Source organism: Electrona antarctica (genome assembly GCF_951216825.1).
Source record: "Electrona antarctica genome assembly, chromosome: 16".
NCBI classification, from domain to species: Eukaryota; Metazoa; Chordata; class Actinopteri; order Myctophiformes; family Myctophidae; genus Electrona; species Electrona antarctica.
The window spans coordinates 9,826,477-9,842,482 of record NC_136797.1 but is presented as its reverse complement, the minus strand read 5'-3'; the positions used below and the strand labels follow the sequence as shown (position 1 = coordinate 9,842,482).

Here is a 16,006-nt window from a genome sequence, read left to right as displayed (position 1 = left end):
ATCGAACTCCAACCTCCAAATCTCAGGACGGCTACAAGGCTACTGAGCTGGACATTTTGAAGAAGGTGCTCTGCTCAGCTCAAACATCTTTTGTAAAAGAGATGTTTGGCTCAGGAGGTAGAGCAGGTCGTCCAATGATCCATGGGTCGGCGGTTCGAATCCCGGCTCCTCCTGTCTACATGTCGAAGTGTCCTTGGGCAAGACACTGTACCCCAAATTGCTCCCGATGTGCTGGTTGGTACCTTGCATGGCTTCCGCCGCCATCGGTGTATGAATGTGTGTGTGAATGGGTGAATGTAATGCACAATCTATGTAAAGCGCCTTGGATAAAGGCGCTATATAAATGCACCATTTACCATTTACCAAGTCTATGGACTTTTAATTTGAGTTGTTTTGAGCCCAATTATAAATGTCCCGCCCCAGACAAAGTCTATGGATTTTAATGTTTCTTTAGGGTAAATTATGATGTAATTCGTGCCAGCCAAGTCTATGGAATGTAATGTTTGTTTAGGGTAAATTATGAGGGGGGGGGGGGGGGGGGGGGGGGGTCTATTGACCCCCTCACTTCACACGAGTGAGATTTTTTTTTACCAGTTCCATTCTGGCTTTGGTCCAGAGAAGAGCACTGAAAGCTCAGTCTTGAGGGTTTCAAAAAGGACATCCTGATGCGTGCAGACTCTGGGGAGTTGTTCCCTTTCTGTTGCTCCTGACCTGGACTGAAGCACAGCTTCAGACTCTGGGGAGTTGTTCCCTTTCTGTTGCTCCTGACCTGGACTGAAGCACAGCTTCCGACTCTGGGGGGAGTGTTCCCTTTCTGTTGCTCCTGACCTGGACTGAAGCACAGCTTCCGACTCTGGGGGGAGTGTTCCCTTTCTGTTGCTCCTGACCTGGACTGAAGCACAGCTTCCGACTCTGGGGGGAGTGTTCCCTTTCTGTTGCTCCTCGACTGAAGCACAGCTTCTGACTCTGGGGGGAGTGTTCCCTTTCTGTTGCTCCTCGACTGAAGCACAGCTTCTGACTCTGGGGGGAGTGTTCCCTTTCTGTTGCTCCTGACCTGGACTGAAGCACAGCTTCCGACTCTGAGGGGAGTGTTCCCTTTCTGTTGCTCCTGACCTGGACTGAAGCACAGCTTCCGACTCTGGGGGGAGTGTTCCCTATCTGTTGCTCCTGACCTGGACTGAAGCACAGCTTCCGACTCTGGGGGGAGTGTTCCCTTTCTGTTGCTCCTGACCTGGACTGAAGCACAGCTTCCGACTCTGGGGGGAGTGTTCCCTTTCTGTTGCTCCTGACCTGGACTGAAGCACAGCTTCCGACTCTGGGGGGAGTGTTCCCTTTCTGTTGCTCCTGACCTGGACTGAAGCACAGCTTCCGACTCTGAGGGGAGTGTTCCCTTTCTGTTGCTCCTGACCTGGACTGAAGCACAGCTTCCGACTCTGGGGGGAGTGTTCCCTTTCTGTTGCTCCTGACCTGGACTGAAGCACAGCTTCTGACTCTGGGGGGAGTGTTCCCTTTCTGTTGCTCCTGACCTGGACTGAAGCACAGCTTCCGACTCTGGGGGGAGTGTTCCCTTTCTGTTGCTCCTCGACTGAAGCACAGCTTCTGACAATAGAATAGAACAGTGGTTCCCAAAGTGGGGTCCGGGGACCCCCAGGGATCCTTGAGGGAGTTACAGGGGGTCCCCAGCTAAATGATAGTTAGGAACCAAATGGAAACCTTATGGGTCTGTAACTGAGTGTACAAATGGAACCACTTGTACACTCTCAGAGTTAAATTAACATTGATTTTACAATATAAATAGGGGTCAGAGAGATAGAAATGCCATTAAATGGGGGTTCCGTAGACTAATGCATGTCAAACTGAGGGTCCTTGAAATTAAACTCTAGAGCCTTCTCTCATGGGGGTCCTTGGCATATCTTTTCAAATGGGGGTCCGCGGGGTAATTAGTGTCAATTTGGGGGTTCCTTCCTTGACATGAAAAGGTTTGGGGACCACTGGAATAGAACACCGCTTCCCAAACAGTGTGTCAGGAGTCAGGAGGACCCATGTTTGGGTCGCGGGCCAATTCTTAAATGGTTCCAGGAGTAAATATCCCTTTTTAAAAACTTTAAACTAAATTGTGTTAATTAATCAACTAAAAGCAATTTAAACATTTTTCAAAAGTATTTAATGAATACAAAAAAAATCCAATAGTTTCCATAAATAAATAAATGTTTAATAAGTGGTGAAAATAGCAGATCGACAAGATCGCGACATGTTGTGAGCTTGTAGATCTGCTATTTTCACCAGTTTGGGTCTTGGGCAAATTTAAAAAGTAAAACTCATGTATCGTCATTAGTAGACTCAAGTGCCTTTAGACTGGTCTGCTTCCTACTTGTCATAATTTAGGAGTGTTACTGTGGCTGTCAATGATCATGTGTCCTCGTCGGCTCCGTTGACATTGCGGTGTGCCCCAGGGTTCAATTCTTGGTTCCCCTTTCTTCTCCCTGCACACATGCCCCTCCTTGGGTGTTTTAATTATAGTCGTTTCAAGTGCGTCTCTTACCACTGCTATGCGGATGATAGCCCTTCTCTGTTAAACCTAAATGACTGCACTATAAAGCGCTCCTCCTCCCTGCAAGAATGTTCAACACCTCAAGGATGGGACCGTCGTCACCAAAGGAACCACATTTTGTACACTGCCAGAGTTAAATGAACACTGAGGTCTTTACAGTCTAGACTGGGGTCCACCGGGAACCCACATCTAGAATTCACAATATATCTTTATGCTCCGTTTCCCCCCCCCAATTTCCCCTGATATCCCGGGCCACTGCACGTCAACTTAATTTGAATGTCCCATGTAATGTTGTAGGACAGGACACTCACTCACTGTCGTTCAATGTTCTCTCATGTATTGAATTGCAGCCTATACACAATTATAAAAGACAGGGAAAATATGAATTGTGATATGATCGAATCTAATTTGTGATGTAACTTGTATTTGCTTTCATCTATGCCTTTGCTGTTCATATGCATATCACATGACCATTCATTTTGGGATAAGTATCCCGGGCAATCATTAAAATATGCCTGATCTTATGATTCCATGACTTATGTTTACAGCCTGTTTATTGGACTGTCTGATAACTCTCAAACGATAATTACGCATCAATAGTGGCTATACTGTATATGTATACAGTACACATCCATCCAAGAGAGTCGGTCATGGAGTTGGATTCATTGTAAACGTACAGATATAATTGAAGCCATAAATCTTACCTGATCCTTCTCTGGTTTGTCTGAGAAGTCACTCAGGCTGGTGGAGGTGAGGTTTCGATGGGCGGTGGTGGGGCTACCTGTAGAGGAAGGAAAAGGACACTTGAACCCCAGCATCCATGTTTTGTAGGGGAACATCTTAGAGTATATATTAATACTCTAAGGGGAACATAGCCGATATACAAGCTCACTGCATGTCGCAATGCCACGTTGTTGTTGTTGTGAGCTTATCAGCATTTCTTTTTTACTAAGTCTAGAGCAACGTTTCCCAAACGTCGGGACCCATTTGTGAGTTGCGGACACATTTTTATGGGTCCCTTTATTTTTGGTTTCCTACATTTTGTATTTATCATGTATTTATTTATTTATCTATTATTTATTTATCATTTCTGTAGGAGAAAGCCTTCGCACACCTAGAAATCAGGCGTATGCACAGGTGCGTAGGCCAGTGGACATCAATGAAAGCAATAGAATACACCCGCACACTGTGTGTTTGCTCATTACATGAGTATTTTCTTATTTAATGAAGCAACGTTTTGGTCCCTCTGGACCTTCCTCAGGCATCAAAGGAAAGTCCGGAGGGACCGAAACGTTGCTTCATTAAATAAGAAAATACTCATGTACCGAGCAAATACAGTGTGCGGGTGTATTCTATTGCTTTCAAATATTATCATTTCAAAACATTTTCAAATAAATTAAAATTAAAAAGAAAAGTTCAATGTTTTTTTGTCAGTAATTTCATGAAGAAAATATAAATATAAAATATAAATAAGAAATTCCATAAATTAGAAAAGCACATGTATGTTTAGGAAGTAGTGAAAATAGCCCATCTACAAGCTTGTAGATCTGGTATTTTCGCTAGTTTGGGTCCCGGGGACTGGGAGACAAACTTTCTCGTTTGGGTCACAAGCTAAAACGTTTGGGAACCACTGCCCCAGAGGGTTCAAGTGGTTACAGAGGTCAACGGAAGAGATCTGACCTCGTCATTGACCTCTGACCTCTGACCTCCTCGTTGCTTTTGGAAGATACCGAATAAAGAGCCAGAAATACCAGAAAAGACAAGAGACCCTAATTTTTCCCAGGAGAAGTGATGAAGAGAAACAGAAATATTTGGGGGACAGTTTGCAAAGCAAATAGTTTAACACTGATGTAAGATTTGATGTAAGACCTTCTTTAATTCTGCAGTTATCAGCCTAATGAAACCGTCACAAATCGTTAGTTTAAATTTGAGTTAAAAACTGAAGCTCCCATTCTAACACCTAAATATCAAAAACAGAAAGATAGCTGTCATTTATGAACAATAACTAGACCGGTGCCCGGCTGTAGAGCACCGAGTCGGTAACGATGGAAGTTGGAGATCCATGCCCCACCCGGCTACGCAATACCCGTCGTACCCGCGTCAGAGTACCCGTTCCACCCATCTGTCTGTGTCCCTTTTATGCCCATATATGGAGATGTCTGCATCTGTCTCTCTGTGTCCCTTTATTCCTACATATGGAGTTCTGTGTCAGGCATGCCCAAATATGAAGTGTGTTGCCTAATCTCAATGTGACGTCATGGAATCTACAGGTGAGGCCCTGCACTGGCAGAGCCTGACCGGAGCCTTTTGTGTTCCTGAGTTATATGGATTACAGATAGATGTACACAGACGTACAGAGATGTGGTGCATTTCTAGGGCGCGTTCGGAAATAGTGCACTGAGCGCACTGTGCAATGCAAACCAATAGGAGAGTGCGCTCCCGGTGCGCATTTCCGAACGCGCCCAATAGATAGGAGGTCTGCCCGCTTCATTCAGGGGATATCACTGAAAACTCTCGTTTGTAACAAAATGTTTATAGGCCTATTTTTTTATTCTTTTTTTTATCCGAAATAAGTGGTCATGTTTGAGTGGAACCCACTGCACATCCAAAGCAGCTTATGATGGAATTTAATCTTTGCTTTTTTTATTGTTAATGTGCTATTTTATTGTGGACAGGCTTAAAAGTCTTAACAAGACCTGTCTTCAAGGGGAGAGCATCTGTGGCATTTTAGATTGTACTGTACCAGCTCACTTTGTGCCACACTGGGAGCTTGTACATCTGTCATTTTGGCGAAATCTTTTTTGTAGAATCGATCTCAGGTCTTTATGTGTAAGAAATATAGGAGTGTCGTTGCTTGTTGACAAATTTTCCACTATTGTTCTAGGGCCTAGAACAGTAGGTACATACATTACACTAGTAAAAGAATACTGAGGATTTTGGTTCAAGGATTCATTCTTGTTCAAACCTGTCCTACATTCTATTGTTCTGGTTCCTGGACATTGTAGCAGAACAAAATATGTTTTACTCTCATGTACTGTACCCGTACTACACAAGATGTAACAATAAAGAAACGTTGTAACCGTTGTGTACAATTCTCAGTGTTAATTAGACTCTGAGACCCCCTTTCCACCGGTTGGTTCCCAATGGGAACCGGTTCAGTTATTTTTGGTTCTTAGTCCATGAGCCAGAGCTCCAAAATTGGTGGGAAAAACTAGACCTATATTAAATTGTTTATAGGATCAATACAAGTAAATGAATACATGATAACCCTTCCACAGTAGTATCTTTTTAATATTTTCGATTATTTTGCATATTTTCGCACATAATGCCTCATTTGCATATTTAAAAATGTAAAATTTGTAATACAATAAATCATTGTCTTTGTGTAAGTACTCAACTTTGGAAGTTTCATGGTGACAACAATCTAATATAGGTATGGTTTTGCACACTCAATTCATAATTAACGTTCCAATTTTGGAGCTCTGGCTCATGGACTAAAAACCAAAAAGAACTGAACCGGTTCCCATTGGGAACCAACTGGTGGAAAAGGGGCCTGAGAGTGTTGATATCTAACGAAATGGACCTGTAAGACACACTTGTAAGGTCATCGGGGTAAGGCATGTAAACTTTCTGTTTAGTTTGCTGTAACAATATACCGGTAAGTATATGTAGTACAAAGTACAGAGTTGATTTTATCTTCTATTTTTGCTGAAGTTTACAGTCCTGTCAACAGTAATTATTAAAGGCTTGAGGCCATTATTCTCAACAATATTCTATGTTTTGTTTATTGACTGTGGGTTAGAGATATACTGTACTGTACAGCACATGTAATGGGAGACATCCTCGTATATCTTCTGTGATCTCACGCTAAATGATGTCAGGTATGGTTTCCTTTCCCCACTAAGTGTTTCTGCAGGTTTAGGCAAGTTTCATTTAATCCATTCTGAACGGGAACCCCTGTTGGTGTTTTAAGCATTATGTTATGCTTTAGCTATTGGAAAATAGCAGATCTACAAGCTCGTAGCGCGGCACCACAGTGCTGCACTACGAGCTTGTAGGTCTGCTATTTTTGAAAAATCGTGAAAATGTGGCTCAAATACAACATAATGCAAAAACAAGATCATATTTTCAGATGGGGGTCGGTGGCCAAATACATATAATTCTGGGGGTCCTTGACATGAAATATTGAGCACCATTGATGCAGAAACATGATGTTTTTCAGAAAACTGTCAGGATTTAGAAGCCATTTTTTTTAGAATCGTCCGCAGGTCTAAATGGGTTAAATGCTACTCAGCATCCCTATTCTGCGATGCTAGGGCTCACAACGCACGCTATGAGCCCGTAGCTCAGCTATTCCCGGAGGAGGGATTTAGTGCAGAAATGATAAATTCACAAAAACAACAATAGCTGTCGTTTACGGATTTGAACTAAGCAGTGGGTTTAAGTGGTTAAGAAGACCAATCTTCTTGTGATATTTGAAACATTGAATTTAAAGAACTAGCAGAAACCCTGCTACTACACTATGTCCTGTAAGGCCTCACTCACACCTTAAAGACACACGCAACACACACTGGTGTCCTGTGTGTTCTGTGTGTCATGGCCGCCTCAATGCATTTCCAATGGGAGTCACATGGTTTCATGACCTAACCTTGTTGCATAGGGGGGGAGGGCAGAAGACAGCCATGCAACCATAGCTATATATAAACTCTAGATGGCTCAAGGCAGAGTTTCTGACGTCGTTCACCCGGCAGCCATCTTACTTCGGGGCTACAGTACAGTATGTTCAATGGCAGCTCAAACAGAAACAGTCATAACTCGCTCAAATCTTGACGGATTTACAAACGGGTTGGTTTATTACAAACATTGTCAACGTGGCTATGATTCAGGACGCTTATCTGCTTAATTCTTTTTTTTTATATGAACGTCGTATAAAAGCATATAAGTATGCGGACGTCTCTGACGTTTATAACAAATCAAACCGTTTGAAAATCGGTTGAAAATTGAGCAAGTTATGGTCATTTAAGAGTACATGCCCCATAGACACAATGTTATTTGGCCCGAGGTAAGATGGCCGCCACGTAACGACGTCGCTCTCCATTGGCCAACAGCGCGGGTGAGCTATCTAGAGTTTATATATATATATATATATCTATGCATGCAACAGCCATGCAACAAGGTTGCATTGAGGCGGCCATAACACACAGAAGACACAGGACACAAGTGTGTCTTGCGTGTGTCTTAGGTGTGAGTGAGGCCTAGGAGTGATGCTGCAGTGACCCCTCGTCCACTCCTGACTTACTCAGGTATCCCATGCTGGAGCTTCTCTTGAACGCCTCACTCGTGTCCTCTAGGTCTTGGGGGTATATACAAGGCACGGAGGGTTCGAGGGGGCTGCGCGCTTTAACCCCCCGGTTGCCCAATGTGTGCAGGACAGGACAGGACAGAGACAGCGATGTCCCACAGTGTGCAGGACAGGACAAGACAGAGACAGCGATGTCCCACAGAGGAAGATAAAAGAGGGAAAAGATTGGAAAAGGAGATAAGAAACAGGGAGTCACCTTTTTTTTTTTTTTAAGGAAAAGCAGAAAGAATTAAAGCTGCATAAAAAGAATGAAAGAAAAGCTTGGGCTTAATTTATACTTGGTGGCACGCTGGTGTTGCACAGCGGACTGATAAGCTCACTCGCAGCACACACCACTGTGCGCAACAAGGTTAAGTCAAGCCTTAGGCTAAGAAACATCAGCAGATAGTACTGTTACTGTAGCTTGCTAAACAGTTAGCTCGAATGACATATTCAAGCATATTACTGGTTACGGAGAATTGATTTCTAAACACCATTACTGCAGTTCTATTGGGAGGTGAATACCATGTGATTAGTACTACTACTACTACAAGACAATAAGCAGCAATGGAATCTTTGATAAACGTAATATTGCTCAAAACTAAATATGTTTATATAACAGAGCAAGTACGGTTCAAATTGCCCATTTCTCGGCTAAAAGTAACATACCGGTGATATTCTGAAGCGGTTTCTTTTCGGGATTAAAATTTAAAAGTAGCAAAATACGTCAAGCTACTATGATCCAAGTATAGGATGTCGATAAAAAAAAAAAAAAAAAAAAAAAAAAACTAAACTAAAACACAAAAAGTTAGAATATAGAGATAATGTGGCATAAACCGACATGAGAACTAACACAATGGCTGCATTATTAAAGTTCCCCTTTGGCATGACGACTTACCGTTCTCCTGGTTGGAGAACAGTCGACTGGCGCTGGACACCGTCTTGCCGATGTCGGCCAGCGAGCGCAGGTTGGACTTCTTGGTCTGGTGGCGATGCCTCCTGAGCAGCGTGTACATCACCTTCTCCTTCATGTCCGCCTTCAGATGACCGCTCTCTATCTGACTGTCTGTGATCAGCTCTGAGTGGGGAGGAACACGCACATGAGAATATATATATATACACACACACACACACACACACAGGTATATGCAACATCTCGTTAATATCAAGGAATCAGAGCTGAACACTGAGAGCTAGCTTTGAGAAATGGCTACAAACACTACAATGCTACAAACACTGTCTACTACAAACACAAGTCGTTGGTCAGTGAGCGACTCGGTTAGGCCTTTTTAAAATCGGGCCTCAGGTCTAAATGAGTTAATTAAACCTGCCCAGGAGCAGGGATAAAACATATATTATACCTACCAGGCCATACAAATTAATTGAATGAATGCCAATAAGAAAGCTGGCCTCTTACCTACGACCTGTGGCAGCGTGGTGGCCTCGAGGTCCAGCATGATGGTTCCTTTCTCAATGCAGGTCTTCAGCTCCATCAGACTGTGGAGGGACAGCGTGGCCACATGGGGCTTACTCCAGCGCTCTCCACCCTCCTCCACCGTCTCCTCGAACTTGATCCACCTGGTGGGAGTCAAAAAGGCAGAGAGATGTACCTTTAGTTCTCTGGCTGCGACACCTCAGAAATAGTCACATTCATTTGAACTGGGGACGCCTGCAATTCGAAACTGGCCCCCGTAAAAAAATCTGAAACCCCCACTTTTTTTTCCCCTCACTGTATATGTCTCTTTTCCCTTTTTGCCTCTATGATGAATTCCTGTTCTGTTCTTTGACTATATAGAAGTGTCTATTTGTACGTCTCTAATTGTTTTGATGAATTGAACATGGTGGACCCTCTTGTAAACAAGTGTAATGCTTAATTGGGTCGTCCACTCACAGTTAACAGTCTTTGTATTGAGTTTGTGCTTGAAATGTACTGTAATTCTGCAAACTGTTAATAAATATTTCAATCAATCAATCAATGACAATTAAGCACTTGGAATTGTAGGAGTTGGGGCATTACATTTAGTTACTTTGACTCGGTTCCACAGATAAGTATACTGTGAAAATAGCAGATCTACCATAATATCACAAGATGGGCTATTACCAAAATTTTGCCTATTATATTATTTGACAATTTGGCCAATGTTTGACCAGTTTTTATACTCTTCGTTGATTATACTTTTGAAGCAGTAATGGTCTTTCTTCCTTTCTTACTCTCTTTCTGGTCTTATGGTTCCTTAAAGGTTCCTTAAAACAAAAACCTCAATGTATGTGCAAAGGTACAGTCACAAAGTAGATAGCAACAACAACCCCCCAAAAAGGGGGTTCCTGTACTTAACCCGTCCTGGGTTAAGTAAACATGAACATTATCCAGTCTCAATTGTATTCTAAATGATAAAAACAATATTTTCGTTAATTAGACAGAAATGTTTATAAAGCATCCTTGTACCAAAGACAAGAGAAAAGAGACAGGAATGTGTTTAGGGTTATAGGCTTGAATTATATTTTTCCCAGGAAGCTACCCATGCCTAAAGTAAATGCAGGACAGAAATAAAACTAAACAAAAGGATTTCATATAATTTTACAGCCAAATAAGGGCTACAAACAAAAGGCGACAAGGAGAGTTCCCTTTTCTTTACACAACAAATCCCACAATGTTGTGAATCGCTCACAGTTCATAGAGAGAAAATACGGGATGCAGGAGTCAGGATCAGAATGTATAAAAACAGGGATTAGCAAACTCTCAGCCGGAGACCCAAAAGAGACACATGTTCTCTTCCCAGTACCCAAATGTATATAAAAAAATCACACCCGTGTGAACTGAGTGGTGTAAGATCTTATATAGACTGATCAGCTGTGGTCTGACGTAATGTCTGACGTAATGAAATCACACCCGTGTGAACTGGGTGACCGTAGCAACCATGCTAATTTTTTGGTACGAACAGACAGACTGACAGACAGACAGACACGTAAACTAACAAAGCCAGTCGTAGGAGTGGTTTCAAAAAAGAAATATATACACATTATGAATATAATCAACCACTTTTCAATAAGCATTAAGCCCCATTTAGGAGGGGAACAAAAGTCAATCTACAAGCTAGATCTGCTATTCTGGAATGTTTTTGAAAACCTTTTGACAAAAAAGGTGTCTTTTTGGAAAAGATGTTTCCTTTTTAGTAGCAAAGGTAAAAAAATAGCAAAGGTAAAAAAATAAAATAACAAAACATGATATTCCTACTCGTGACCCATACAAAATAAAAGGTTCTGTGACCCATGTTGACTGATCAGAGTTGCCGAGGCTAGAGTTCAGGTGACTTTGGAAAGCGTTGGACACGTGCAAAAGACGGCGCCGCCAGTCTTTAGGAACATCCAGACCATGCAACCCTGAAGGCATGTCTGAGGTGCTCTGCTTTAACCCATTCTGACCCGAGATCAGATTCTAAAAATGTCTTCTACATCCTGACAGTTTTCTGAAAAAGCTATGTTTCTATGTCAGTCGTTCTTCGATTTTTCAAAAATAGCAGACCTACAAGTTCATAGCGCGCCACTCGGTGGCGCGCTATGAGCTTGTAGATCTGCTATTTTTCAATAGCTAAAGCATAACATAATGCTAACACCAAAAGGGGTTCCCGCCCAAAACGGGTTAATAATGCCCTCTCACGTCTCATCGGCGCTACAATGGCCCATTCTCTGGAGCCATGGGGATGGGGTTTCCTCGGGGGATAAGGTATCACTCTGGCTACGGTCCACACGCCTCGGACGGACCCAGCCATCTTGAAGAGCAAGAGGCGGAAAATAAAAACCTCAGGGGTTCACTGTCTGATTCACCCGCTATCTCACGCAGTCTAACACAGTACATGATTGTTGATCGAGTCAGACAAACGGGACGTAAGACACTGCCAAGTCAGACGTCAGTTCACTACAGCAGTGGTTCTCAGAGTGGGGTCCTTGAGGGAGTTTCAGGGGGTCCCCAGCTAAATGATAGTTTGGAACCAGATGGACCATTATGGGTCTGTAACTCTGAGAGTCCATTTGGTTCCATTTGTACACTCATCGTCCATTTTTGTCTGTGCGAATAAAATGGACTGTGTGCAACTGCAAGGTTTCTACAGATGGTTTGGTAGAATTCACAGCTGAGGAGACACTGGAGTTGCCCATGCATGACATCTTATGTTGCCATCCCTAAAACAAACATGAACTTGGCTGGCAAACATTGACATCATAACTACCTGAAACAAACATTAAAGTCCATAGCTGGCGACAGGGAATTTATAATTAGGCTCTAAACAAACATAGACTTAGGGGGCACGGTGGCACAGTCGGTAGTACTGTCGCCTCACAGCTAGAAGGTCCTGGGTTCGATTCCCGCTGGGGACGCTGGCGGTGTGTTCCCTCGTCCGCGTCATCAGTGCCCATACCCGAGGCGGGGTTAGCGAAAGGGCCCTTCTGTGTGGAGTTTGCATGTTCTCCCCATGTCCCCTAGGGTGGGTACCCTCACATGTTCTCCCCATGTCCCCTAGGATAGGTACCCTCACATGTTCTCCCCGTGTCCCCTAGGGTAGGTACCCTCACAAAAAACATGCAGTAATCCTGGTCTCTAAACTACCTCCCTCTGGCCAGCCGGGGCGCCTGATGGAGGGGAAAGGAACTGGTCGGAATAACGTGTTCCTTCCATGCGCTACGTCCGGCCGGGGAAATTCCCCCCCGTCAGGTGAAACTGACACCTCATGCATAGACGGAATAGAAGCATAGAAGGAGGCATGAGGTCAGTCCGTTGCCCCCCCAGGTTGGCAGAGGAAGTGTAGCGCCCAGGATTACATTAGATAATTGACACTGGGTGAAAAACATGGGTTGCAAAATCGTGGGATAAAAATCTTTTTTTTTAAAAGTCCATAATCTTGGCTGCATTGGCTGAATACCGAGCAGAAAGCAGAGCCTTCAACGGTTGACAGAACGGTATGTTCTGTGTGTAACCACAAGGCCATCTCCCTCCCTCCCTCCCTACACACCATTGGGAAAATCTAAGTGGAACTGACCACTTTGTGGTCAGTTCCACTTTGACAAAAATGTTAATATATTTATAATTCAATTACATTTTCTTTGTGAATAAATAACACTCTGGCTGCAGTAGGACCTATACTGTAAACAAATGGTTTTTTTCTGCCTGGCTGGGTGATAATCTTATAAGTTATTGCACATAAATATAAATGAGGAGACAACTTTAACCGATTTTGGGGGCGGGAACCCCTTTTGGTGTTTCAAGCATTATGTTATACTTTAGCTATTGAAAAATAGTAGATCTACAAGCTCATAGCACCGAGTGCCGCGCACGTCACACTTGTAGGTCTGCTATTTTTTTTAAATCGTGAAAATATATTCTTTCAGAGTGATTTTAACTCAAATCTTTGCTTCTGGGGGGTTCCTGGAACAACATATTTTCAGATGGGGGGCCACTGACCAATATGTAATTGGTCAGTGGCCAATTACATATACTTTTTGGGGTCCTTGGCATGAAATATTGAGCACCACAGGTATTTCAGAAAACTGTCAGAATTTAGAAGACATTTTTAAAATTTCGACGTGAGGCCTAAATGGGTTAATAGCTCCAATGTGCAGAGTTTGACAACGAGGTGCGTAGCTGGTTCATTCCACATGGGAGCTTCTGCCTTGTTCTAAATTTACAGAAGTGGCTCCACATAACTCCACCTGATAACACTCAAGTGGGAGCACACACACACACACACACACACACACACACACACACACACACACACACACACACACACACACACACACACACACACACACACACACACACACACACACACACACACACACACACACACACACACACACACACACACACACACACACACACACACACACACACACACACACACACACACACACACACACACACACAACAGATTCCTTCTTTTTTATAAATCTTTATCCCACAATATTGCAAAAATAAATTCTCCCAGTGTCAACTAATGTACCCTAATCCTGGGCGCCACACTTCCTCTGCCAACCTGGGGAGAGCAACGGACTGACCTCATGCTTCCCGCTATGCATGAGGAGTCACCTGTCAGGGGGGGGAGTTTCCCTGGTTGGACGTAGCGCGTGGAAGGAACACGTTATTCCAACCAGTTCCTTTCCCCTCCATCAGGCCTACTCTATATTTGGCCGCTTGAGACCCAAAAGAGAGATTAGACGTTTGCCCGGGACCCAAACTAGTGAAAATAGCAGATCTACAAACACACACCGCGTTGCAGGCTTGTAGATCGGCTATTTTCACTACTTATTATTATATACTGTACATTTTTTTAATTTATGGAATTTCGTGATCAAATTTAGTTTGATCATTTTAAAATGTATAATCTTTTCGACGTAGGAAAAGAAATTGGGATTTTTGACCCATACAAATGGGCTATATGCACAAAGAATAACTCTTCCTACTGTGTACTGTGTACAAATGGAACCAAATGGCATTTGGTTCCATTTGTCTCAGAGTTACACACCCACTCAAGGACACTGAGACCCACTGGTGTAGCAGAGTGTTTCCAGTGATTCCAACATGCACAATAGCAGCACCCTGACTCTGTTTGACCAGAATGGAACAGATAGCCTTCGTTAGTATCATCGGTAACACCTGTGAAGGAAGTAGGGAAGGGGCCCAAGTTCTTTCCAAAATGGCATGTGAATATTGTCCGCGACCAACATTGGGGTGCGTTCGTTTGGTTTTTGCTGACCTGGCGGTCTCCTTCCACTCCATCTCCTGTCCGTCCACCGCCAGCAGCTCGTCCAGCTCTGTGAAGAGCTGAGGAGGAGGAGGGCCTTCATCTTCCTCGCCCAGGATGAACCGGATCCTCTCTGCTGGGGAGACTGCAGAGAGAGAGAGAGAGAAAGAGAGAGAGAGAGAGAGAGAGACACACAGGAGAACCATGTCAAGTTATGGACCAATCTGTTAAGAATGCAGAGAGAGTGAGAGTGGTCGGGCAATTACAGGTCATGTTCCACTTGCCCAAAGGACCCACTTGCCCAAAAAACAAATTGTGATAGGTAAAAATGTAATTACTGTTCATTTTTTAACACATGTTTTTGGGGCTGTGCGATATGGATTTACCTCAATATTTGTGCCAAATATCTCAATAGCTATACAATATGATGACTTATTGTTAATTCCATCTGTTGTGTTGTTTATAGTGAACAGTTTCTTCCCCGCTCAAACGCATTTGCCCGTCAGGCAACCTGAAAGCAAACTCCACCTGCCTGAACGTTTTATTGACTTGCCACGGGCAGTCGGCCAACCATGAGTGCCAACCCTTGAGAACCATGTCAAGTTATGGACCAACCTGTTCCCTCTCTGCTGGGGAGACTGCACAGAGACAGAGAGGACAGAGGAGTTATGGACCAACCTGTTCCCTCTCTGCTGGGGAGACTGCACAGAGACAGAGAGGACAGAGTTATGGACCAACCTGTTCCCTCTCTGCTGGGGAGACTGCACAGAGACAGAGAGGACAGAGTTATGGACCAACCTGTTCCCTCTCTGCTGGGGAGACTGCACAGAGACAGAGAGGACAGAGTTATGGACCAACCTGTTCCCTCTCTGCTGGGGAGACTGCACAGAGACAGAGAGGACAGAGGAGTTATGGACCAACCTGTTCCCTCTCTGCTGGGGAGACTGCACAGAGACAGAGAGGACAGAGGAGGTATGGACCAACCTGTTCCCTCTCTGCTGGGGAGACTGCACAGAGACAGAGAGGACAGAGGAGCAGGGAAGAATGTTCAACTACCTTTTTTTCCACTGACGCAAACTAAATAAAAACTACATAAAAACGAAGCCAAACTTCATGGGTAAACTAAAAATGCATTTGTGTGCCATCACCAAAATGACGAATACCCTACCAAAAGACAGAGATCAAGGTTCTCGACTCCCTCCCTACTACCCAAAATCAAAACTAATCTAAAAGCATGGCGGACCTGAAAAAAAAACCTGATAAAATATACTGACTATTTCATCAACAAATAAAAAAACTAGACTAAAATGTTAGGGAGGGACATAGTGGAGAAGAGATAATTTTGTGTTTGGTTGTGCTAGGGTGTTGCGCTCTGAA

At 43.6% G+C, this 16,006-nt stretch overlaps 1 protein-coding gene across 1 annotated transcript in view; it reads right to left on the bottom strand.

The window, feature by feature from the left end:
• LOC306940185 (electrogenic sodium bicarbonate cotransporter 1-like) overlaps positions 1-16,006 on the bottom strand; it is a 112,791-nt gene that overhangs the window by 45,202 nt on the left and 51,583 nt on the right. The window contains exons 4-7 of the mRNA XM_079525192.1: positions 14,642-14,774; positions 9,310-9,470; positions 8,791-8,970; positions 3,256-3,332 (exon numbers count right to left, since the gene is read on the bottom strand). Coding sequence (XP_079381318.1) covers positions 3,256-3,332; positions 8,791-8,970; positions 9,310-9,470; positions 14,642-14,774 — 551 coding nt within the window. The remainder of the gene's footprint in view (positions 1-3,255; positions 3,333-8,790; positions 8,971-9,309; positions 9,471-14,641; positions 14,775-16,006) is intronic.